General features: G+C 35.0%; 1 protein-coding gene across 4 annotated transcripts in view; it reads left to right on the forward strand.

The window, feature by feature from the left end:
• The window catches only part of PSPC1 (paraspeckle component 1), a 67,315-nt gene that overhangs the window by 28,063 nt on the left and 11,867 nt on the right, over positions 1–27,385 (forward strand). For 2 of the 4 annotated variants that reach the window (XR_012994415.1, XR_012994416.1), the window contains exons 7-8: positions 6,006–6,063; positions 10,303–10,472. The exons of 1 other annotated variant lie outside the window; for it this stretch is intronic. Coding sequence is in view for 1 of the 3 variants with exons in the window: in XM_076328150.1 (XP_076184265.1) it covers positions 6,006–6,063; positions 10,303–10,472; positions 13,802–13,987 (414 nt within the window). In the remaining 2 variants the exon portion in view is untranslated. Of the gene's footprint in view, positions 1–6,005; positions 6,064–10,302; positions 10,473–13,801; positions 22,567–27,385 lie in introns of those variants that run through there. One more of the 4 variants, XM_076328150.1, reaches the window with a different exon arrangement.

Consider the following 27,385-nt stretch of genomic DNA (forward strand, 5'->3'; position numbering starts at 1 on the left):
TTGTTTGAGGTAAAATACTTTTGTATTTTTAAAGAATAACTTCAGCTTAGAGTAGTAAATATTTTTGGCTTGTTTTAACTGAATTTTTTTTTTTTCTGTGGGGTTTAGATGCTGAGGACTACCCTCAGCAACTGAGTGCTCTCCAAAAGATGTAGAAGGGAAATGAGGGAAGGCCCCACAGAAGTTGAAGACCTTTCTTGTTTGTTCCCAAAACAAAAAGCAGAGAACTAAGATGTAGTGCATGGAGGTTTTTCCCAAATACATTCCTATACTTTTGCTATTAATTAGTTTTAAAAGAAATTCCCCTATTTTAATAACATTGGTACTTCCTTTACAATATTATTGAAATGATGGAAATATTTAAGAAATGCACTGGACTAATAATAAATCTTTTTTCCATAAGGGAAATTTTTTTTGTCAACAGCTATCATTATCATTGTTACTACCATTAGGAATGTTTTTCCAACTTGTAGCATTTACTGGAATACATGTATCTGCATATATTTCATGCAGTGTGTATTCCTGTTTTTACTGATGTGATAAGTTTTTTAATGTATAGATTTTTTAATGGTATAACTTAGTCATCTCCATTGACTCTATTCATGACTTGAGTCATCAAGGAGGAAATTGGCTTTAACTATCTGCTCTAGCCCTGTTAGAATGTTTTTCTCAAAGACAAAGTCCTGTTGACAGCTATTAAACCTAATGAAAATTCTTTTCATTAGACTTCTTATTTAAAAATAGGGCTGTGTAGTTTCCTGTATGCTACATGTTTTATAGCTACATTTACTTTAGTTGTTACCTAGTTTAATGTATTTGCTTGTGTAATTTTGTGTGAGGTAAGAGAGCTTACTTTTTTCCAAACTCCTGGGTGGGAGCTATCATTCAGTTCGTAGAATTCTTGAGTATTTTAGGCTGGAAGAGATCTCTGGAATCATCTAGTATGACGCCCAACTCAGAGGAGGGATTAGCTCTGGATTTAGGTTGCAGTGCTCAGGAACACGCAGAAATCTTGGATTTTGAAAGAACATCAGTATTTTTCATTTAAAATTCTTTACTATTACTGCATGTGATGGAATAAAATGAACTATTCAGATCTTGCACATAGATCTTAATTGATGGATAGACCAAAGAGGGAAAGTGACAAGAGGGGTGGGTAGAAGAGAAGGCTTTTATTACTTTAACTCCTTGCTGGCAGGAGGAGTTAACTTCCAGGGAGCTAGTCATTGGATTGAAATAATAGAATATTCTGAGGAAAAGACAGTGCACAACCCAAAGTATCCCCCAAATTCTAGTTTTGACTGCCAAACTAGTAATGTTAACTACTTGTATGATTTATGTCTTTAAAATATAAGCGTCTTTCAGTAAATTACGATTTTGTGTAAGGTTTAAAGGACTTATGCCTCCTGGAGAGGCCTTCGGAAATAATTTTTCTTTTCTAGACAAAACTTAATGAAATAAACCACTCTAGAAGGGACTAATGAATTCTAGTAAAAGGTACAGAAACATCCTACCTATTTTGACAAATATAAAGTCTGCTAGAGAATAGAATACAGTTTCCGTGTTAATGAAAACAGGTGAGAATCAACAGCACTGTGAATTACATTTTGCTCTACACACACAACCTAGATAAAGTGCTAATTAAGTTACTGATTTTAATGTGCAAGTTTAAGTTTATGGGGTAAGTGTTGTTTGTTTGTTTGTTTTTTTGTTAAGGCATTTTTTTGATGCTGTGTCTTAGTGTGATTTTGGTCACCATTCCTTAGCTGAAAGGTGAGTGAAGAGTCCTGCATTAACTGGGAGTGCATCTCCTGGCTGCAAACACTTGAAGAAAACTGTATGATCTGTCGTCTTAATATTTCTGTTGATATCTTGCTTTTTGCTTTTCTGAAATATTCCATGCCATATTTAATTCAATTTTTTGACAGTTTTGCTACCATGAATACTGCATCATTCGGAGACAAGATCTTTAATTTTCTTTGGGCTGCTGCAATTGCAAGGTCTGTTTCCAGGGAAGAAAAGTAGTATTGGTTTGTCAGTTAAAAAAACCCAGTTTTATAACTACTTGTGTTTTTATTTTCAGTGTGAAAAGGGAATTGCATCCGATACATTCTCCTGTATCAATTCTTAGGTGTCTTTTCAAAACAGTTAGTTTCATGGTTTTATAGAGTAAATTTAAAAATATATATTTTAAAAAAACAGAAGAATCATCTTGGCAGTTCTCTGTATACTTAGACTACTGGTATCAATAGCGATTGAGGTGTAAGAACGTTGCGCATGATAAACCTCAAATGCTCAAGAAATCTTGTTTCTAATACTTGTAAAAAGGGGAGAATCCATAGTATATTAAATGTACAATATATATGTAATTTGAAAACTAGGGGTATTCAATATTTTGTGTAGATCTAGTTTTTACAGTTGATATTAAAAGGAGTTGGAATTGTGTGGAAATCTCATTTTTAATGCTTGTGTCTAAAGTAGTAAGCAAGTATAATGCTATAGTTGCCATCATAGCAGTTTTTCTAAAAGCAAATTACTCAGATGATCAGACCTTCTTGAGGTTTTTTTGCATTAGTGAGTTCTGAAGTATTTTACAAGAATCCTGCAACGGAAGTCATTTGGAAAGCATTCTTTTGAGTTGTGTAAAGAATTATCCTTTTGCAATAGGATATTATTCTTTGTTTGCTTCCCTTTGGTGTTTTTTTTTTTTTTTTTTTTTTTAAATCGTCCCAAAGCTTAAATTACACTTTACTACATGTTCTTTCTCTTATGGTTTCTTTTCCCCCTATAATTGCATATCATCCATTTTTATCATTCTCTTCCAGTTTAAGTTGTTTTCCCAGGTACCGGGTGACTTCAGAGGTTCTTAATCGCCTCCCTACATATTTTTCTAGTAAAAGTTTAGCCCTTCTTGCTTGCTGCTCAATTTTAACTCCCTGTTGTGGGTAGTTACGGGTGGCTTCAGGGAAGGGGCTGAAGCAGGCTGCTACTCAACAGAAGAATGGGCAGTCACATAGTGAGGAAAAGAAGCTCTGAGAAGATAACGCTATCATTGTTGTGTTCTGCAAAGGGCTTGAGTATTGAAGAACGAAGCTCTCGGGTGGGCTGGCATATCAACCAGCACTGGTTCAGCTACTCTGTCATAACTGCCTGTTGGTATTCCTTTGTCTCTTATTTTGGGCAAAACCCATGGAATAGTTGACCTAGCTTACCTGCAATAACTTGTTTATGCTCACATAGTAAATAGCTGTCTAGGACATGATTTGTGTGGGATAGGACTGAATTTTTATCATCTGGACTTCTGCAAATACAGGTTTTGGCAAATTATCTAAGTACATGTTTTCATAGTTAATATGTCAAACATTTAATTACATTAATGATATATGCTGTCAGTTAAAATTTGAAATTGAGTATTTTCTCTGACAGGGGATTTATCTTAAATTTGCTAATTCTGTGTTAACCATATAGAAGAATTTCCCTGTGCTGAAAATTCAAAAGAACATGATAAGTTGTGAACACGCAACAGTAGGAATAATAATAATTCTTGTAGGCATGTTGATAGATTAACAGGCAGCAGAGATCATAAGGCACATTTATGGATCTTGAGTCTATAGCTGAAATGTTTTTTATATGGTAATAATTCAACACCAAAGTTAAAGCTACAAAATGGCAAATAATAACTTCATGTTTTTGTTACAAAGGTTAGACTAGACTAAGAAAACATAAAAATCATAGGTTCTACCCCTCTCTTTTGTTGTACTTATTGTTAACTGAAGACTGGTAGCATTTCAAGCTGAGAAAAAAGTGGCTTATTGCTAGGAGAAAGTGTAGTATGCTTTTTAAAAAAAGTGTATGTTATAGCTTGCCAATGCTTCTATCCATTGCAAAGAAAATGAGTTAAGTTCTAGTAACTAGTACAGCTTTATAACTCTGTAATTAACATCCTTATCTAGCTGCTATTGTACTCAGCCCTGCCTTATATGGCACACTTCACATTAAAAAAACCCAAACAAACACCAGCTTGCAGTTGAACCTGAGATGCATCAAGTAAGTATGTGCAGTAATTAAAAATCTGGTACTTTCCCTTGTAGCTAAAGAGCATCTCACAGCTGTTTGGCTTGTCCTGCTTTCACACATACACATACTCAGTCATGTGTGCATGCATAGTCTGATTGATGTAAACTGATAGCCATGGTGTTTTTCTACCGTGTTGGGCTAGGGATTGACATTAGGGATGATACAACACTTTTCCTTCCGCTTCTTCATGTCAGGGCTGAGGTGTAAAAAGCAGACTAATATCAACAAGGTTGTATGCTGATTTTGTGACTAACTCATTGGTATCATTTTGTGGGTATGATTGATCCTAATAGGGTTGCTGATTTTACTTAAAATGTCAGTTGACAGTACTGTGAAAGGTCTGACAAAGTAGTTGCATGTTCTGTTACAAAGGTTTAACGTGGGTTCTAGGGTCAGAAGAAGAGGTCATGCTTAGTGTTTATCAAGGGCCTTTCATAGCTGGACCTTAAAACTGCCTTGTCTTTTAGTTACAACGCCTTACTTTTCCTCTCCACACTAAGCCATATTCTTTTGAAAATAGTGTATAATGGTCTTACGTTAAGTTCATTTTCTAGGTTAATATGAGTTACTAGAAACAAAGATATGGACCTGACAGCCTTTTGTCACGTACCGCATGATATTTCCCATACTGGGATATTTTTACAAAACTGTTGACTCTGTTCTGTCAAATATTGGTTGGTGTCTGCTGCTTTAAGTGTGTGAAGATAGAAGACTCATGTTTGGCATCCCAAACATGATTGAACGAAAAGGAGTTTTGTGAAACCATAAAAATACTATGAATGTATTTTGATTTGATTAATATTTCAGTTTAAAGGTTGCTTTTAGCAAGACTGATTCAGTTGCCTAGTATATGGAATTGTGCATCTGAACTTACGCTCTTAAATCATAAGTGGAATGATTTTCAGAATCAGGTAAATGTTTTTGCATATGCTTGTTCTCAGTGTGTTCACTCAAGAGTGGAATATACGTTAACATTCTTGCAGAAAATTCATGAGAAATTTTTGTAGTAAGTTTCATTAGTTTTCATTTTGAACTGTGAATTTGTTTCTATTTCATCCTTTTGATGTAAACAGTAATACTAAAATCCCTTGGAATTATCTGTGATAGCTGTACTGTGTTTTCCCCTAAGTGATGATTTTTGCCACTCTGGGTACTGTTGCTTGAGTATTGTTTCACAGCAGGCTGTGGTTCATGATCAGTAATGTCAGGACTCTTTTGCTGTTGGACGACTGAGCATCAATTGAATCTGGATCAATTTGGCATGTTATTTGTCTATTTAGTATAAATGCATGTTATATAGTTCATGTTGATACTACATTTTTATGCTCATTTCAAAAGGATGGTCAGTATCTGAACTGACATGGTAATAGCATGATATAATTTATCAAAAAATGTACCACCCCCAAGTTAAGTCAAAACTATTTGAACAAAAATGAACTGGCAGATTGAGTTCATATACCATAATATAACACATCAGAGCTTGGTTTCCAGTCAACACAAGCATTTTTGAGTTGTGAATCCAGATTGACTGTATTATTGAACCACAGCCTTTAGGCAATACTGTAATAAGACCTCTTTATTTACAGTTAAAATGTAAATATACTGCTGCTTATTAATGAAAAACACTGAAGATGGATTCATTTGCAGTTGATCACATAACTGTTTGGGAACTTTAGACTGCTGCATCTGATAAATTAAACTTAAGATATTTAACCTTTAGCATTATGCAAAAATATACAGCATTGTTATATTGAACTTATTCCATTTGATTTTATAAAAACGGGAGTATAGTTAACCTTATTCCTTGTACATTTTTGTAATCAATGGAAACTTTTGAAACTTGAAAATTTTTATTTTCATTGAGTAAATGGGAATGTTTTAAGTTCTAAGAATGATAGGTTGACCATGAAAACTATGTTTACTTTCAGAGAGAACAGGAAATGAGAATGGGTGATATGGGTCCTCGTGGAGCAATAAACATGGGAGGTAGGGATCTGAAGGAAAAAGGCTTCTGTAATGTAAAATTTCTTTTTCTTTGGGACTGTACATGTTACTCAAGCACTATTAATTAGTGACAACTACTGGTAAAAAGGAGTAAACAGTATTAGGAAATAAAAAAATCTTACGTATTTTGCTTCCAAACAGCTGGGTTTTTTTCCCCAATGTGTGTCTTTATTTTATTGTTTTGACTACCTGTGGGAGAAAAGTATGATGTGCAAGTTAAGAGAAATGAAAAGGCAGGGAAAGGTGATGCTCTAGAAATTATCTGATACAAAAGAGGAATTTTCTGTTCAGAAGGTATTTGGCATTCTTTTTGAGGGACTATCTATTCAGAGAAGTTGGGACTGTAATTGCATGCAGTGAAATGATATAGAGCTTAAAATTGGTAAGTTCTTGTTGACGTACCTGACAAAAGATTAATGAATAATGTGGTTGGTGTTCTACTAATTTATTGCAAGTCTGTATTTGTAAATATTCTCGGTTCACTTTTGTGACTTAAAATATTGTCACTGCTAAAAACTGTTCCTGTGAAGTCTAGAAAAGTACATTCTTAATAATTAGTGCTTGCACCATATATGCAGACTGAAACAGTTTGAAATCTTACTTAACCAGAATATCTGCTTTTAAACAAGACTGAAACTTAGAATATTTCTTTAAAAAAAAAAAAATCTTACTAAACTGTATTAACTGTCAATATATATCTCTTGGAAGCTTCCGGATGTTCATTTAAAATAAATTAAGATGATAGTTTTACAAAAAGTTAATACTATTTTTGCATATTTTAAATTGAAAGTACATACAAAACCTACTAAACATTGTCGCTTGACCTTTTGAGTAATGAGAATTTATAGAGTAATGAATCTGCTGGTCCAAATTTTAAAATACATTATTCACCATTTCTTTGCATTTATTAATTGAGACGCATTTATAGCTGCAAAATAGAAATAGGCTTTTTCTTTCCGTGAAGATGAAGAGCTTTAAAAATAATTCTAAAGGAAGACATTGTGAAGTCATTTACAAATAATAAGCTGAAGCATAAATTGTGATTAAATTTTTTTTTATTTTATAGTTGTACTTTTGCATATTATTGCAGTCTACTTGAAAACTTCATTTAATTAGAAGACTTTGTACATATTGATACTGTGGAAACTACTAATGCCAGTTGTCCAGATCCACAAGATACACTTTTTACGTACAAATTTTAAATGTGTGTTTATAGCAGTCAGTTCACAGCTCTTTTCTTGTCAGGTTTTAATGCTTAACAATGATGTTCATCGTAGTCTTGCTTTGTAAGCTTTGTGCTATAACTTTTGATTTTAAACTTGATACAAATGCTTTTAGAAATAAATGTGTAGTTCCAAAATAAGTTACAGTAACAGTGAACTAGTATTTTTAAAAGGGAAAAATATCCGTAGTGAATAGGTAAAGATAGTGTTTGTTTCCACAGTATCTGGATTTTAGGTTAGCTCACTGTAGAGATTTTTTTTTTTCTCGAGCCCATTAACAACCCCACCACTACAACCAAATAAACCCGATCTCCCAAAACCTGTAGTAGACCTTTAAATAGCAGACCTTTAATCGTTGATTTTAGCATCCTTTCTCAACACTTCTGTTGGAATTGTAACATTATTTTTAACTGGCCTTTACCTGTGCCATTTGAGACTTTTCATCATGTGGGACAGTGAGGAGCTGGAGTATCTTCAGTAATGGAAATACCTGCATGATAGCGTTATTAGAAAGCAAGGTACCTCTGTGACACATTTAATTAGTGTTGGGCTAACTTGTGCAGGACCACTCATTTTTACATTGTTTTCTGCGGCAAAGTTCTGAGAGAATCTATATGCCTCACCATAGCACTTAACTGGATCTGTAATGCTAGGTGCAGCTGATAAACTTTTCAATATGGGGGGACAAAAAAGGCTTTTTTGGGAACTGTCTCTGCATTGATGAGGATTATTGATTGTGGCTTGTTGCCAGCTCTGCCAGAACTTGGCGTGTGCAGTTTGGACACTTAGAGTGTGCTTTTTCAGCCCCTTCATTTTTTTTTTTAGTGTCTGTGCATTGTGGCATGAACACTGATGGCTGCTCTCCATCTGTTGCTGAACCTGGTCCGGTGAATTAACTGTTGACATCAGTGTCCCACCAAAAAGAACGGGCAATCAAGTGGTTAGCTCTTAGGGTCTGCTTTGGAGCTAGGAGGACCTCTGAGGTATAGCTAAAATGCCATAGTGGCCTCTTGCTGAAACTGTGCAGGGCCCCACTCTCTCCTTGCATTACACTCCCCAGTTGTCCTCCTATCAGAGCTGACTCTGCCTGAAACTGGCTTAGTAATACAGAGGTTTGATAGTATAGGTCACTATATGTCACCCTTGAAGCAGTATGGGTGCATTGGCATGATACAGAGGATAAGAACTTCGTTGCAGTTGAAGGATAAGCAAATGCTACCTGAGTGTGGCCAGCTGGCTAAGTTTGTTTAGGCTGGTAAGCAAGCCAGTAAAATTGAGCATTGACTGCTTTTAGTTAATGGCACTACTACCAGCACTAAGCACTGCCATCATGATAGTCCTGCAGAGTACTTCCAGCCTCTGAAAATAAAGGTTTCTTCTTATATTGGCAGTTTAGACTTCTCCATTTCCTTCCATATTTAGTCACTGAATAGATGACACTAAAAAACAGTTTTAGGGCATATTCAACTAATTCTCGTGAATTGTAGCACAGTCTTCTACCTGCTACATGAACTGATTGTGCTTGTGGGTAGGTAAGAGGCATCTGACTTGCACATACCTTTGTTTTGGCCCAGTGTCATAGGGAGAGGTCTTGGGAGTTTCTCATTACTAAGCTCAAATGAGTTCTGCTTTTCAAAATAACAAGATTTTTCTCTATTGCTTCTAATAAACTTGTGTAGCACTTTACACGTGCTACTGTGTTGCATGGGTTGCTTTTGCTAAGCAGCTTGCAGGTGGCATAATGTATATGATCAAGCCCAGGTCTGCAATTTTAGCAGCAGTATCTTGGATGCGGTGGTTTCACTGACTGCTGTGATATGTGTACTCAGGGCAGGTAATAAAGATGCAAGTTTGCATACCTGCAGATAGTCATAGTACTGTATCTGTGCTAAATGGCCTGCTTACAATGATGTACATTTATATATTCATTACTAAAGATGTTACAGTTGTGATGAGAGGTGAGAGGTTGATTTTTGAAATAACAAGTTTATTAGTCTAGCAACGTGTCAGATTTCTTGATATTCTTGTATGTTGTCATGACTTTAAACATAGGCTAGATTCCAAAGGCATGTCTTCTTCTGTTATCAAACTTTGGATGCACACTTGGCTGAAAAGGGTGGATTATCATTGTGGGGGAAAAAAACGCATCACCACCAGTCTTAAAGTTAATGATATTTCATAATAGCAGATGTAAATATAATCACTTTTTTCTTTTTTATAACAACATGAGAAAATGTTATGAAGGCAGTTTTACCTACCTGTTAAGTATGTTAATGGGTACTGGCAGAATGGTGTTTCCTAGCTCAATATTGTAGCTAAATGATCTCCTCCAAAGGTGTCTTTAAACTTTTCTTCTATCTCTTACTGTGAATCAGAATTTTGGAGGAGACTGTTCTGTCACTTTCAATTCTAACAAAACCTCCCTTAGTTTTCTGGTACTTTTACTATAATAAATTTTAAATGCAAGATTGATTTATGCCATATTACAAATAATTTATTGTAAAGTTGAGTACCATCTTTGGTGTTGCTTTTAGACGTTAGACTAATACACTGTAACACTATATACAGTTAACATAATACGAACAGTTCTTGCAAATGTATATTTAATAAGTTATGATCCCTAAAGAGCCAAGTTGCCTTATAGCTGCTAATTACTGCAAAATCACTTGAGATTTTTGCTAATTTGTGGTGTGTATACTGCATATATATGCTATACGAACACTTCAATTCCTGCCCAGAAACTGTACAGCTATATTTAGCTGTAACGTTCAGGATTTTCAAATACATGAGGCAGATTATGTAATGCAAAATAATAGGGATTAATGAAAATCTGTTTAAAAGCAGATGATTGAGATAAATGTACAGTCTCAAAGAATAATTTTTTTTTATTTCAAGTATTGGAAGTCTTGTACATTTGGCTTTTTAAATACTGTAAATTGTTTGTTTATTCTTGTAAAATTCAGATAGGACAGCTCTAAGTATAGATTGTTTTGCATAGATGCGTTTAGCCCAGCACCTGCTGGTAACCAAGGCCCTCCTCCAATGATGGGTATGAATATGAACAACAGAGGAACTTTACCTGGCCCTGCAATGGGTCCTGGTCCTTCCATGGGACCAGAAGGAGCTGCAAATATGGGAACACCAATGATGCCAGATAATGGAACAGTGGTAACGTATCACAAATTTAATTACTTTGAATAGCTGTCATGTCTCATGGCCCATTCTTGTTACCAAAGATGTTTTCACACTGAGCAAGAACTTGTTACATGTTTTGACTCTGTTAAAAGTAATTGATAAAACTTGTTCATGCAAATAATTTACAACACAGAAGGGAAATCTTTATTTGATATTACTATGAAAATCCTACTTCCCTTAAGAATGGGGTGAGTTCTTTGATCAGTAACCAGACTTTAAATTGAGGTTAGAAAATACAGCACTCGTGGTAAAACTTCGCATGTATGACCTGTCATGAAAAACTCACTGATAGAAGGAAATCACTTCTGTGAAATGAAGAAGGAACAACATACCAGAGTAATCTGTAAATTTAGGCATTTGCTGTTTTTTCTTTTGTGAAACTAAATTCTGTGTATTAGCTTGTTGGGTTTTTTGGTGAACAGTTAAATGTTGGAAGCTATGTAGTGTGAAGATATCTTTGTGTAAACTTTAATTTTTTAAAAGCGACTTCAGTGTTTTTTGTATTTCCTTTCTAACAGTGTTGAAAGCATGAGATTGACAGTAATTATGCCACTTAAAAAATAAGTATGCCAACAACTGTCATATCAACACAGGGAAAATAGCATTGCCCAGTTGCCAAGGGTGGTAGGGAATGTCTTGTATACATCTGGAATTTTTTATCGAGAGCGGATATGCCATTGTGATGCAGTTAAAGCACTAGCCATTTTTGCTCTGTTCTCATAGCCAGTCACTTTTCCTAGCTGTAATGTCTTATGTAGAGAAACAACTATATAATTTTTAATCTGATTTACACATATTTTTCAGTATTATTCTATAAATAGATATTTGGGATGTTCTAGTGATGGTGCGATATAAAGGTGTATATAGTATAAACAGTGATTCCATTATAGTTCTGTATATAGTTCTATATGTATTTTTTTATATATGCCTTCTCAACAGTATCCATCTGCGATTGAGCAATCTGTATAATGAAGTTTGGACAAAATCGTTTGTTCCGTAGAGGAAAATGAGATTTTGATTGAGCACAAAATACATAATGAGTCTGGCCTTTGCCAGTTAAAGGAGAGGATCTCGCTTCACATCATAGGAGCCAGCTCATTTTATCAGTTGTATCATTTCTCACAAAGCATAGGGATGCTTTTCACAAAACACTGTTTTCAGAGATGCTTTTTCTGGAGACCAGTGTGTTACTGGTCACCTCTGGAACATTCTCTTGTGATTATATGGACACTGAAAAAGAGGTGTAAGGAAAAGAACATGGTATCGTAAATCACGGTATTTATCTCTGACTGTTGTTTTTCTACAAAAAGTCATTCCAGGTATGGAAATGTAGGGAACATACTGACACTTCAAAATGCATGTTTTAAAAAAATTTTTTTTTTTTACTTCCACTTTCTTCTGCATGCTACTGAAAGACAAATTAGATGCTCTCCCCCCGCCCTCCATTTTGGACTTTTGTGGGGGACAGGCCCCTACAGAAAGGCATAGCCTTATTGTATTTTTGCTGCTGTTGGAAAGACACTTTAAAGATCCTTTGAGAGGGCTGTCTACTGAAACACTGTAAGAGTTAATTTCAGTTTCCACTGAGTGAAATGGAGAATATGCTTTATAGACCAGAAATGCAGTTTTCATTTTTTAAATTGGATGTTTTTCTGAAGTCTTTTAGGGGAAAGTTGGAGCAATCTTCTTTTTGTTCCACTGCAGTCTTTTGAAACATAGATTATCTTTGAACATAACATTTTAAAAACAGCTTTTTTCCCCCTGTACTTTATTATAGATAGGTAATTACTGCACTTTTCTCATTAGCTGGAGAGAGGGGTCCTTGTTGGAAAGAGGACTTGACTTTTTGTCCAAAAGTCAAATGGTAAAAATTATCATGAGTATGTGATAAGCTATTTATTGAAATTCATATCCATTGCTAACAAGCTGGCATGAGTTAAAGATAATTTTTTAAAAATTCTTTACCAGTGCTGCAGATTTTTAGGTACTTTGGGGCAGTAGTAGATCTTTATGGAGCTGTTGAAGTAACTTTTTTCTTATTCAATGTTAAATGTTAAATTTTAAACAATGCACATATATACAACCATGATCGAAGTTGCATAAAATTTTATCTATATAGATATAATGCTGTTTTTAAATAATATATATATGAATTAGCAGACTCTAGAACTGTTGAGCTCTACTACTATTACTGGAGTTAGACTTTCAGAAGAATTCTTCTCTGATTCAGGCATATAAATAAAGTGCTAGTCTTGAATGTTCTTGTTGAACTTTGAATACCTGGGTAGTTAATGTAGATCTCTGTACAGAAGGAATTTCTTCTGAAAGCATAACTGTCCTCAACAGGTGAATGATGAGTTACTTCAAGATCTGATTGTACCATATATCTATGCTTTTCATGGTTTATGTTATGTTGAGTTAATGTTTTAAATTTCATCATGTGGTGTTCTGTTTTTAAACACTTGCATAAATACTGAACTATAAGTGCTCAGATGTGTGTTTTCTGTTTTAGGTCTTAATTGCTATAGCCAAATAAATCTGTGTAAGCACATATACCTTTATTAATATTAGGCACAGAACTAAGGAAAATAAATGTGGAACATTAACTGGATTTTCATCTTATATTGATATTTCAGGTTAAGCTTTAGATCTATATATCAAGGGTTTTTTTTAAACTAAGCATAGTCCAGTTATGCATTTTATCACTAGTTGTGTCAGTTTATTTGGACTGGATTTTAAATCTAACTAAAGCTTCCTGAAGTGCCATACAAAAGGCTGACTCCAGGTAGTATAGACAGAAATACACTTTATCCACAGATATGTGGGTATATAAGTCTTCAGGTTATATTGCTATTAAAAGAATAAACCTGCAGTCTCTAGAAATATTTTTTTTTCCCTAGTTTGAAAATGTTTCTGTGTCTAATTTATTTAAGGGAGAGGCATTGTAGTTGGTATGTAAGGCAGAATAGGGCTCAGGTATAAAATTATTGTTTGCTGTCTCTTCTGTTACATAGAGATATGTATTGCTTCAGATGTGCTTGAAAGGATGAAGTTACATTCAGCACCGGAGTTGGTCTTAATACTTAAGTTTTTAATTTTTAATTTACTTTACAAAGTTGGAGCATAACATTAGCACTCTTTAATTTCCAGCTCTTTTTCCATAATAACTAATTGAATTGCTCCTTTCTTCCCTCTATGTGTGATCCTGATTCTGCTGGACTATCTGCTGAACTTCATGACAACATCACTTGTGGTTTTTGTTGTAACTCACATTTGGCATGTTCCAAATGGACTTGTATTAGCATAATGAGAGATTCCCTCAAGGAGGTCCATCACAGATGGGTTCACCTCTGGTTAGTAGAACGGGCTCTGAAACTCCTCAGCCGCCAATGAGTGGTGTAGGTGCCGTGAGTGGTGGACCTGGTGGCTTTGGTAGAGGAAACCCAGGGGGCAACTTTGAAGGACCTAACAAGCGTCGCAGATACTAAAACTTATTTCATTCCTTACTGTTTAGAAATTCCAGTAAAACTATACAGTGATATGCCTTTATAATTTTAGCTGTTATCTGGAAACGGTTTTATTGTTATTGTAGTCTTTAAAACAGTTTCTTTTGTAAAACTTTTTTTGTATTCAGTCATAGGCTTTGTAGTATAGAGCAGAAATGATGCGGATCATTATGTAAGGCAATGTGTTTGTGACTAGCAAAATACAATGTGTGACTATGCTGTAAAACGTGCAGTTATCTGATTACAATAAAATATAAAAATCACTTGAAAGGATTTTGGGAATGTTATTACTAATACTGGGTGAGAATAATTTTATGCTTCATCAAGTGGCATCATTTTTATTCTTATGTAGTTTCTACTATGTGTCAAGAAAGTTCCATTCTTAATAGTGAATCTGTTCAGCTAAACTGCATGTTGCAGTACATACGATGAACAATTTATAACACAACTGCCTTTGTTTCGACTTTTGAAGAGCATCAAATTTTATACAAAGTGTTCTCAAGGATACTGTATCCTTGCATCTCAGTCTCCCATTGCAAACTTAGTCACGATAGGCTTATCAACAGAGTATATCCATTACTCAGATTATTTTGGGGAAAATTTAACTTGGGGGGAAAAAACAAACTTTGGAAAAGGAATCTGTATGTATGCTTTATTCATAACAGTATGAATGAATTTACCTAAACCATACTTCTACAGAAAAAAATTGTTGTGACATCTGTGTTCTACTGATCGTTAAAAGTATCTTGCCACTGCAAGGAAGGAAACATTTGAGCAAGCTGGTTTAAGGCCTTCCACTGTGTAATGCATCATTATAAGTATACTTTTCCCCCAGTGGTGGTTTTGAATAGAAACAAGTCTGTTATCAATGATTAACTGTTTAATTAGGAGGCAAATACATGTTTTCCAGTTAAAATAATTGTTCACTTATATGCATTTAGGAGGATTGCACATGAGTATTCTTGATAAATGTTTTACAGAATGATGAATTTGAAAAATACCCATTTCCAACACAACTCAGGCTAGATTTGCTGATTGAGTCAAGATAAAAGTGATGATAAAGCTATTAGGAAGTTTATTATGATTCAGATTTTGTCAGTCATGGAAGATGATGGAAAAGACCTATTGGTTCTATTCCTGTAATGGCAAGAAAGTAGGGATATTTTTGGTTACTGTTGCTTTTCTCCTGTGCAAAATAGTTGTAAAATATTAGTGTTCTGTTTTTATCAGTTCACTCACATTTTCAGAAATAGAAATTACTAAAATTTATCTGCATGAATAGTGATACTAAATTGATTAAAAACTGATTTGAGATAACATGGTGCCCTAATTATATCAATGGTACGTATGTAGCTCAAAGCATGGGATGCAAGCAGCAGAGAAAGTGTGTGTGTGTGTTACTTAATATAGCAGTGATGGTCTTGGTGAATTGAATTGTGAGCAAATGGGTAACAGGAAAATTGCGGCATTGCTGGCATTTTGGAAGTACAGTGTTTAAATTGCCAGTGTTATATGGCTTAAGATAGAGATTATTTTCATACAATTCAGGAGTTACCACGTGTAGGTCCTCACTTGTGACATCTGTGACTACTAAGCATTTTCCTCTAGACTGTCTTTAATGTTGCCCTTTTTTGCTCAACTTGAGATACATGCCACACTATAGTTTGTAATGCAATAGTGAGGTAGGTTTAAGGTCTGAAATACTCTTTCCCCTACTTGATGTATGTATCACATTACAGCACTCATTCTTCAAAAAAAACCCCTGCAACTGGTTTTACTTAGCACACTATTCCTAAACATCAACATTTGGGAAAATTGCTGGTTTTTTGCTAGGTGTAAACTAGTATTTGCGTATAGCAACTACTTAAGCTCTCTGCTTTGGTATACTGCATTAAGTTGAAAATGCGGTTTACATAGGTGTCTAGTAAGGTGTCTAAATATTAGATTACTTTTGTCTCACCTTTTCTGTCCTTGTACATGGCATTTTTTATGGGGATTGAGAAAGTACTGGTGTGAGTTGGTAATTCTAAACTGTAAAGCTGTAAGGTGAACATGTTATAAATATAACTTGAGCTAGATCCAAGAGGTCTGTTCAGTTTTTCAAAGGAAAAGGCTGTGTCATTCAGGCCTTTTGGCTATCTCCTGTATATTTGTTTAGATATATACACCCTCATCCTTGTAGTATCTGAGTATGTTTCAGAAGTACATTAAACATACCAAATCTGCAAAATGTGGTTCATTCTTTCCTTGCCAGCCTCGTGCTGTTTTAAATGCGTGTTTGTTGCACTGCATTTTTGCTAGCAAGCAGAGGTATGTATGTATTTGAAAGTTATTGTAGATTTTAATTAATATTAGTGATTTTCATTCCACAGTTGTGAGCTACCCTTCCTGTAGAACTTTGACTTGGATGTCTCTGCTGTCTGGTAGCAGTGGATTTGTCTGCTGTCCTTATTGCAGAAAATAATCTAATCTCTTTTTAAATATCCATGAACCAAGCCTTTAAGTCCTAAAAAAAAATACTGAAATGTTGAATTTAGGCACACTTTAAAGATTTCACGAAGAATTCCCTTTGTAGTTGATGACAGGCTGCCAAACTCTGCTCTTAATAAAAGCTTTCTTAGGGCTGCCTGGCTGTGTTGATTGTATACAGCTCAACTGTAAAGGCAATGATTTTCATTTTGCCATATGTGGTAGTAACTGACTAGCTATATGATAAACTTTTGTTAGAAAAGGAATGGTCCCAATTTATTTCCTCAAAATGGTATGTAGGTGCGGCCAAGCAGTGTTTTTGCCCGCGTGCTGGAAGTGATTAATTTTTCTTGTTCCTCATCTGGCCGATCAGTTTATCATTTTTTCTGTGTACACATGTACTTAAGTTTTTAACTGTCTTTGGTCTGTTTGACTAGAAAACAGTGAAGTCCTAACTCCTTCTGCTATAAGCTGTGGTAAAATGAATAAGCTTGGAAAGGGTATGAAATTGACAGCTACAATGCACTTACTTTTGGTTGTACTTACTGAGTTTTTACATTATTCCTGAAATTTCAGTCTGCTTAATTTTCACATTTTAATACTTAAAGATAGCAAAGCTTTACTATTCCATTTAAGTACAAGAGAACATCACCAGAATCCAGCTTGTCTAATTGCATTTGCATTTATCACCTGAGTAATTTGAAGGGGAGCTATTGGGCACTCAAAAAAAAAAAAAAAAAAAAAATTCATTTTGGTTGCGAGTTAATTTCTTTGTAGTTCTGTCCAGTGTGCTTGTTAGATAAAGCACATTGGTATTTTGGGAAACTTGGTGGTGATTCAAATATACTTAGCTGTATTTATTTCTGAAGAAAAATACAAATGACTATGGATTACCTAGAAAGAAAATTCCTGACCTTAAGTTGTTTTATTGTCCACATCTATTTTATTCAATTGGACATAAAGATACGATAAACTGGAGACTCTTACTAGAACAAAAGGTTAAAATAGGTGGCAAGAAGACAATCTGAACTAAATGTTACATTAATTTAACCATAATCCAATAGGATTTTATAGTACGCATTCCTTGAGGAGCTTTCTGATCTAAGGTATACTGTCATATTTTACAATGTTATACCAAACTCATTTTTCCCCTCTTCTGCTTTTGATTTCAGATTTTTTTAACTTGAAAACTTGAAAAATGGAATAATATGTAATTGCAAATCCTTTTGAAATGTACTAAATACAAATGCATTGACTTTTATGAAGTACTGATTGTTAAACGGTCACAATCTCACTTGAGATAACTTGGCTCAAAAATGCTGAAATAACCAATCTAAAGGAAGATTCTCAAGTGAAAAACAAGACCCCTTAGGCTTTTTGAAGGGAGAATATGCTTTGAGGTGAGATGTTCAGCAAATGAGTGGTGTGCTCTGATGGCATGAAGCTCATTTTATCTAAGCATGTTGTGGAAACTCATTTTTTGGCATCTTAATATATAATTTTTTGTATAACAAGCTGGATCATAATTCTTCCCTTTTCCGTGAAGACAAGTCAAACTGTAATTCAACTATTAAAATGTCAGGGAAGGCTGAGTAGCAACTGATGTGGTCACTTTACATTGGACCGCAAATGTGAATGGATTCTCAATCCCATTCCCGAGACTTGAAGTGGCGCATATCCATAGGTGGTTTTACAGAGTCTGCATCCAGCATCTCTTGTTAGCTTGTGCTTGGGGCCAAGACTGGGGGACTTGAGAGAGCACATATTTCAAATGCAATTTAATTGTCTTCTCAGGAGCCCTGAATTTATTAATTTGGGCACTGTGCTGTCATTAAGATGCAGAACCATCTTGGGATTTGGTGCTTTCCTTGGGCTGTTAGCTCACTTCTAGCATGAAGGAATATCAGTACAAATTTCCCCGATTCTTGAATAGTGAGGAGGAAGGGAGTGTGGCCTATGGAAAATACAGAGATTGGACATTACTCCTTTAGATAATTGGCTATTCAGTGCTAGTTTAGTGGCAACGCTGGATTGTATTATCCCAAAAGCATTTGCTTTCTTAAAAATCCATTTAATGAAATGTGAGAACTTAATAACAATAGCAGGATTGACTGAAAAGTTGCAATTCTTAATGTCAGATATAATTTTTCCCATTGGATTGGCTTTTTGTTGCCTTTTGGGATATACTGTAAAATATACTTAGTCTTAGTAGGTGGTCTCACCAATTTGGTGTTTTGCTGTTATGAAGAAATCTGCTTTGTTAATGGTTTTGGGTTTTTCCCCATAAAATATTTTAAAACTCATATCTTTAGGCATTTCAGGTTAGTCTTCACAGTAATCCACGAAATACTGAAGTTTATGAAAATTAATTTATCTATGCCTAAAATGTAAGTTGTAGAATAGATAAACTGAACATTAAATTTTCATGAAAACAATACTTTTTATGATTTTAAATGCATGGAAACAAGCCCTCAATGTGTTCGTTTTCAGTGGGATAGATTTAATAGGTCTTTTCCATCTTGAACTTCCTTAAGCTACTATGAAAATTAATATAATTGAAATTTGGACATATTCATATTAATGACCTCAGCCTGACTTCTAAAAGCAGTGAGATGGGTTTCTTCAGAAAAGCAGTTTAGAACAGCAACCCTTTTTTTCCTAATTGAGGGAACTATTCAGAAAAGTTTAAGTTCAGAGATAAGCATAGCATGCTTACAGGTAAAACCATTTTAAAAAACTGCTTTCATATAATGATTATTTTATACCCAAATCACAGTAAAAGAAAAAAAAAATCTTTGTAAATGTGGGTAAAAACTTACTGATTTGTATGTAGTCCCTCGAGTAGAGGACAAAATGCTCATAATAAGAGATATGAGAGTCAAAAGGAACTTAACTGTGTTACTGCATATGTGTGTTGATAAGGTTTTTCCATTTGTATTGGTGAATGGTTTGTCTAGAGCTTCTATTGTTCTTAGTTTTACTAGTGTGCTTTTATATCTTAATTTCTGTAGCGTAATGCATAGCTGTATAATTTGATTGAATTTACATGCTAACTGTATGCAGGACGTTAAGTGCTTGACTTGAAAGAAGCGCAGTGAGAATAAAGATACTGTCCTTGCCTTTAATTTCTCAGTAAACGAAATTATGTAGAACCTTGAACAGGAGTAAGTGTGAAGGGTCCTGTATGTAAATTGAAAGAGATGGGGAGGGGGAATAAAGTAACATAATAAAAATGGGAGAAATGTGGTTTAATTTTACATCTACAGCAGATTCACAAAAATAACTTTAAAGCTTGTTATATGTGAAAACCACAAACTAACTGATTTTTAATGGAAAAGATGGAAATACTGGTTACATTAATGTGTTGGATTTTTTAAACTTTGAGCTTAGTGTTGTGCAGATGGCCAAGGAATATCAGAAAAACTGAAATGAATTCATGTTCTAAAAAATTTTAATATTCATGGTCATAGGGTGGGGTCACTGCAGTTGGATATGTTTCTTCTATGTTGTTGTTATGAAATTGTTCTGTAGGACTTGATTTTTGTGGCTGAATACAGCAACTGTATACAGCGTATACTCCTCATGTTGTCGTAAGTATGAATCAGCTGATTTTAAGATTGTTAGCCTCTCATCAAACCAGTGAAAATCCAGTCTTACACCTATGTGTCGTAGCCAGAGAAGCACCAAACAGAAGATGGTATAAAGGAAAATAAAATAGCGAATATTTATTAGTAATTATGGGATAGGATTAAGGTATTTTCATTAGTTTTTTGCCTTAATTTCACTGTAATCAGTTTTTTATTTATGTGAAAAGGAAAGTAATTGTATTCTCTGAATATTTGAAAGAAAAAAAACCCCCACCAAAACAAAACACCCCTCCCCCAAAAAACCAAAACAATCCCAGTGTCTAAACTCATCCTCCCAAGCAAAACAGGTTTTCCCTCTTTAAATAACCACATATTCTTAAGCAAGTTGGAAGAGGAAATGTAATAAATCTAAAAAGATGTAAAAACCACAAGGATTTATTGTAATTCTTTTTGCAGCTGTTTGCTCTTGGTGTTTTGGGCATTTTAATGTGTTTCTTTTTTAAAAAGCTCCATTACTGTTCATTATTTGCTGTAAAAGGATTTATTCTGCAGTGCTGTTACTAAGCTTTTGATATTTTTACCTAGTGAAAATTGCAGGAAAAACCCCTGCATAAACCAGCTATCGCAGTACTGTAGAATGCAGTCTTTGAACTGCCAGCTGAAGTGGTCTTTCAAGCTGCTTACAAATGTTTTAAATATTTGTATGCTAATGGGAAATTTGAAATCTTTGTGTGCATATTTAAAATAATAACTCAATACATGCATTGCAGTAGATATGAATAGCCCTTTGCCCTCCTTGCTGCTTGGTCCTGCTTCCTGTTTGCTTTGTGCCACCCTTGCATCTCTATGCCCATGCAGTGAGCAGGGTAAAAGAAACCCGGTGAAAATGATTGATTCTGCTCATTTCAGTGTGGAAGGAAAGAACAGCACGGAGTGGGCAGTAGAGTAAGACTCTCCATAACTGTGTGGACATAAGTTAGTTTGTGCTGTATCTACATGCCACATAGAGAATGTAGTTTTATATATGTTCTCATTAGGTGAGTTTGGATGACTTTTCAGTACTTCTAAGAAATACATAGCTTAGAACAAATAGGTAAGATGTATGTTGAGGGCTTTAGATGTCTGAATAGCACGGTTATGTTTTACATTCTTGGTGATAGTTGGCCCAAGTATTTGAAGTAATGAAGAAAAAAAGGTACACTAAAATGTTGAGCCAAATTATATGTGAGCTTGATCTGTCTGTTCACTTTCTGCAGTTGCCAAGAAGGTTACATGCAAGCCATTAAAATATGGAAAATAGCGTTCTTCATGGTTTCTCCAGGAAAGATGATATACACAGTTGCTTTAGAGAAGCAAGACTATTCACATGTACTTTTTCTTGGAAGAAAATATGTAAACTGCAATTACAAAGATGGGAAATACTGTCTTTTAAAAAGCTGACGTTCTTCATTCTTTGATGCAATAGCACTCCATTGTTCCATATATTACGGTCCACTTTTAAGGGACAGAGCATGTGAAAGGTAAGCTGCAGCTCCAGTTTTAATCAACTTCAAATCAAAAGCCTTTTCCAGAAGGCACAGAAGGAAAACTTTAATAATGAAACAGTAGTTCATCTTCAGTTTTGTTCCAATGTGGAACATCGTGCTTCTAGAACTTCCAGCATTGTATCAGTAGCAGTTCCACATCTGACATTTTCAGAACCAGAGCTGTGCCAAATAATACAAATAAAGTTTCTGCCTTAGTGTGTGAAGAATGCAATTACTACATTTCAAAAACTGAGTGTTCAGAGTTTTGAAAGAAAATGTATGAAATAATTGTCATATATTGAATTACTGGTTTAAAAGTGAAAATTATGTCAACTTGGCAATTGGGGTGGCTATGCTTTAAGAACCATTTTGATATATGTGCCAGTTTATCATTGCCATGTTATGCTTGTGTAGTTTTTGTAATACCACTTAATGCATGTTCAGCATCATTCTTGCATCACAGTTGTGTACAGCTTCATATTTTATTCACACTGCTGAATGCAAATGTCTGTAGAAGGGGGGTACTAGAGCATTTCTTTAGTTTTATGGAACTTGTTTAGGAGGGTTTTTCATTGCTAAGCTTGCTTTCTGTTTTGTGTTCACTGTGCATGTTTTGTGCAAAATATGCTTTTTCTATTGTATATGGGGAAAAAGTAGCAAGTCATGATGACGTGTTTATTAGGAAAGTAAATGGAAGTCCTGGATGCCTCTTACTGCTTCTAAAAATGACAGCTGGCTCAGGAGAAAAAAATCACTTGGTATACTTTCATGCATGATTGCATCTAGATTTTTTCCTGCTTATGGCTCGCTTCAGTATTAATGTTAAAGATAAAAAAATTTCTGAGTTTAGTTTCCATAGATAATCTGGTTTTAATCACAAGCATGTGTACAAGGCAGTAAATTAATCACAAATGACTTGATGTTTGCTCTGAATAGTACTGTGACTCCCCAAGTTGTATTAAACATAAAAAAAAAATAATTTGAGTTTCATCATTTTTAAAGTGAAACTTTAAAAATTGTATTGAGTGAGAGTAAGCCAGTCCGGTGGGGGATGGGGGAAAGTAAAAATCTGTGGAGAAATTGTGCTCTTGTTTTGAGTTGCATTATGTTACTGGGCATGCATTTTTTATTCTTTAAATTGGGACCATCGTGTGAAACTGTTTTAAAGTCTTAACAAGAAATATATTTTGTCTGATTTTACCCAGTTATGTGTATTAATTAATTGTTAGCATCTTAAAAATAGAATTGGTTAGATTAGGCACATGTACTTTACTGGAGATGATGGCACGTAGTATGAATATCAGAAATAGGATAATTCAAGTGATGGTAGTTACCAAAGACTGATAATATGTTGTGCCTTTAAGCCTAGTTGGATAAAAGCTGATCTTGAGCATTATTCTTACTACCTTTGAAATGAATTCTTTCATATATCTTTTTCTTCTTCTAGTTAACCGTAAACCTGAATTTCCCAGGTGTCTGACATTCTTGGGAAATAAATACTGATTTTAAAACACTGTGCCCAGAACCTTGATACTACGTTTGCGTTTCTGCTTTCTTGCTGTAGTAGTCACAGAAGTACTCCCAGGTTTGAAAGTGTTCATCTAGATTTTTGGGGGAGGGTAAGGGTTTGATTATTGTATGTTACTTAATTCTTGAGGCCTCAGGTGGCAAAACTGGTAATGTAGAATCTTCTTCATATTACTGTAAAAAAAAAAAAAAATCAAAATTGTTTAAAAATGTGGTATCTTCAAAACTGCTCAGTGTCAAGGAAGCTGAATGGTGTATCTTTAAGGAAGGTGGAAAAATTTTATTTTACTAGAGGTCTTACATATTTATGAAGTATTTGAGCTCTAAATCTTTCACTGGTCTGACATTGAGGACATTGTGACTCAACCCTAACCTTCCGTTAGTATTACGGTGAAAATTCTGCAAACTTCTGCAAAGCTTTAGAAGTGATGGGAGGACGTAATGTGACATACTGATTATAGGGTTGGGCCAATTCATTCATCTTTGAAGATTGTCACTGGCCTGCTCTGGGTATCCTTATCCATTCCATTTAGGACTTTGTTTCCTATTCTATATTCCAGGTTTTCTTTTATTGTAAAAGGCTTTAACTTCCTGATGATGTGGAAGATATGAGCTGTATAAAACTTTATTTGGGGGTTGTAATACTAAACGACGGAAATGGGTTAAAGGAAAGAATCAGATGTCAGATGCGCGGTAAAAACAGTTCTTTATATGATTTGGCACGTCATTATGTACCTCTCCATATGTTTTGTTAGTATATGAATATCATGTATGTATTCTTAACCTGTTGTGTCGTTAAAAAGGATTTGTGGCTCTTCCTGAGGGGAAAAAAAAAGACTTCATTGTGGATTAATTTAATTTTAAAGTTTCTCTTTTGTGTAGATCAATACACAATAATTAAGTGACAGAATACATGAGAACTTAAAAAAATAGATAGGTACCCTTTCTTGACTCATAGGTGTGTGGAAATACTAATATGGAAAAGTAAAAGTAGATAAGTGCTCTTCATGGATTTATAGATGGGGAGATAGAAATGTGGAAAAGCATGAAGATGTGGTTTGACCTCATCTTTCAGTTTGTTTCTTCTAAATATTTGGAAGCTACCATAGAATTAAAAACCCCAAATATGACTCTTGATAAACTTCGTCTAAAATTCTTAAATATTGTTTCAGAGTTCTGCTATAAATGAAACTAGTTCAATGTAAACATGCAAATAAAATACATGCTTTAATGGACAAAATAAGTCTGAAAGCCTGTGTTTCATTAAGATACGGAGAAGAGTAATGTTATTGGGGAGTTGGCTGTATTTTCTCATATTTGTAGGTTTTGTCTACATAACCTTAAAGGAACAGAGGTGGAACTTTATTAAGGCTAAATATATAAGACAAAATTGTGCTGGGAAAGGACTGAAGTTCAAATATGTATAACTTAATGTACCGATGCTTCCAATAGAGGACTTTTGTCATGAGTTTAGAGAGCTCCTGCTTAAAAACAAATGCTGTCCAAATCTGGTCCTGCTCTTATTGCAGGAAAATGTCCTCTTTGCCTTGATCGTGACAAAACAAGAATAGGACTATCAGGATTTAAGTTTGTGAAGAACATAATTATCTTGCCACAGTGATAAATCTGAGTAGTTGAACAGTCAGCACCTGAGGTAGCTTGTCTGCTGATTGGGTACCTGTACAGCTACATGACTGTCATAACCTTCCCAGGACTTTGAATATGGTAGTGCCAGTTGTTTCAGCAGTTGCTTCACCTGCCTCAATTAATGAAGTTCCTTTATGGCTACAAGGATGCTTTTCAAAGTCTTCATCTCTTCTGCTTAGCAAACATCAGTCGCACAGTGGCAGCTACTGCAGCTGGGGGTTGAGGGTGGTATAGTCATGGAGCACTTAAATCAGCATTTGCTCTTGCCAGCTACAGTTGTCTTAGTTTACACCTTTTCAGTCATTGCAGTGTGCTTCCAAATGTTACCTTTCATGAATTACAAATCTGGTACTCTCAATGAGGTATCAATCTGAGCAAGTTTGCGTAGAGACTTAATAAATATATACAAATTAAAAAAAAACAAAACAAAAATGGTTACACTTGTACTGTCAATAACACAAATTCCTTTGATACGAATCTGTTGGATGATTATTTCAGTCCGATTCCCTAATTTTGTAATAAAGATGGGGAGACCTGGTTCTATCTCCAGGTGCTGAGGTTCATCTTTAAACTATTTGGATATCTGCATTTATTTTAGTTTTCACAGTGTGGTGTAAACTAGAATCACTCAAAATTTATGCATAAATATACCCTGTCAGAGCATACTCAGCAATCAGATGCTGACCAGATGCGAGATTTTGCAGAGCTCAGAATGAAAGTAAGTTGACCGAAATAGGTTGTTAAATAAGATCGAAACAAAGTTACAAGAAGGCAAGAACAAGGTTGAGCAGAATAGGAGAGCAAACTGTGAGCTCTTTGAGGATGGTCCGTAAAAAGTAGTGGAAGAATCTGATCACAGGTAAACGTTCTGTTAACCTTTCAAAGAAATTGATGCATCGGTATGCAGAACTTCGGTTTGAAACGCGGACTTCATTGGAGAAGCTGCTGCTTGCTTATGTGGAGTTTCTTTTTCAAGACATAGCAAATAGTTTTTAGTGTCTTAGAATGGACGTTTTTCCCTTATGTACATCAAAAGTCACAAACAGGTAACTGAAGTAATAACTTTTATGTTCTAGTCTGTGTTCATAACCATTTTCTCATTAATGTGTTATTTACAAATTTGTCACCTGACATAATTTTGATAACTTACTTTTAAATGTATATTTTTAATGTGAGAATTATAGTATGAGCTTGCATCTTGAAATCTGAAAGAACAATGATGAAAAATAGTGCCAACAGTCAACCTCTGATTCGAAATATTTTAGTCTTGAATATGATGCCAACTGACTGCCTTTGTATAGAAGATGATAACAAAAGGAAGTTCCTTATTTCTTACCATGTGGTGTTGGCTTAGTCCTGTGCAAATGTGGTTTCATCATTAAGGCCTTTGTTGTTCTCAAGAGAAGAAAGTTGTAGCCAACTGGAATGTCTTTTAAGGGGGGTAGATAGTGGAAGGGCTCATTTTAATGGTATTCCTAACATACACTGAGATGCCTGATAGTTAAATCTGTTATTCAAAGTTGAAATTATTCCTAATGTTGTGCTTTTTGGTCCTCTTCATCACATGTTAGCAGGTGCTTCCTTAGCTCTACGTATATGAGAGCTGAGGCTTAATGCTTTTTTTAATGTTTGATATTCACTTAGAAAGCTATTTCACTTTGGGTGGGAACAATAACTTTATCTTACAGGTAGTAGCCACTTTTACTGAAATAAGGAAAGTAAAATGGTAATAGAAAGTTGAGATAAATCTTAGTGCAGCATCAGCAATATGTCCAGTTGTGCAAGTAAAGGACAAAAAGCCAAGTCCGAGTCCCAGCTTGCCAGACGATGAAGCTTGTACAACAGTAGCAAGTAGAGAATCTCTCCTTTTCAGTTTTATGCGGTTGAGTTCACTGCATATTTTGCCTTAAAAATTTTTACAGGTTCCTTGGTGGTGTTATGCACAACTTTTAGCCCAGGTCTGAACAGTAATCTGTTTAGACTGGCCAAGCGTAGGCTTGGTTTGTTGCAAGGACTAGTTACGTCATATTGAAAAAGATCTGTAAATACCTTCATCTCTACAAAACACGAGTTTTCATGAGAAATGGTACCTTTATTCAACATTGCTTTGTGTTTTTTTCATAAACAGGTAAGTCTTTATGTCAGTGGACCAATATATGATAAAACATTTGCAGGATACCTTGCAGTTTGTAATGCTGTTCTGTTGTCTTGAAATACAGATTCCATTTCCTGTGTATTTCAAATCTAATGTAAGATTTTATTTTTTCTACCAAATATGGCTTTATTATGGTGGAAGCCAGAAGTTGGTGTTCTGTATTTGTCATGAAGTAGTCAGAGATAAAAATTGCCACCCAGCAGAGTTAGCATAGGAAGGAAATTACTTAATTGCACAATGAATTACCAAATCTTTTGACAGGACCAGAGGCAATGGGCACAAACTGAAACACAGGAGGTTCCCTCTGAAATCAGGAAACACATTTTTACTGTGAGAGTGACCGAGCACTGGTACAGGTTGCCCAGAGAGGTTGTGGAGTCTCCATCCTTGGAGATACCAGAAGCTGTCTGGACATGGTCCTGGGCAGCCAGCTCTAGGTGGCCCTGCTTGAGCAAGGGGGGGGGTTGGA

Source organism: Aptenodytes patagonicus, chromosome 1 (assembly GCF_965638725.1).
Source record: "Aptenodytes patagonicus chromosome 1, bAptPat1.pri.cur, whole genome shotgun sequence".
Classification (NCBI taxonomy): Eukaryota; Metazoa; Chordata; class Aves; order Sphenisciformes; family Spheniscidae; genus Aptenodytes; species Aptenodytes patagonicus.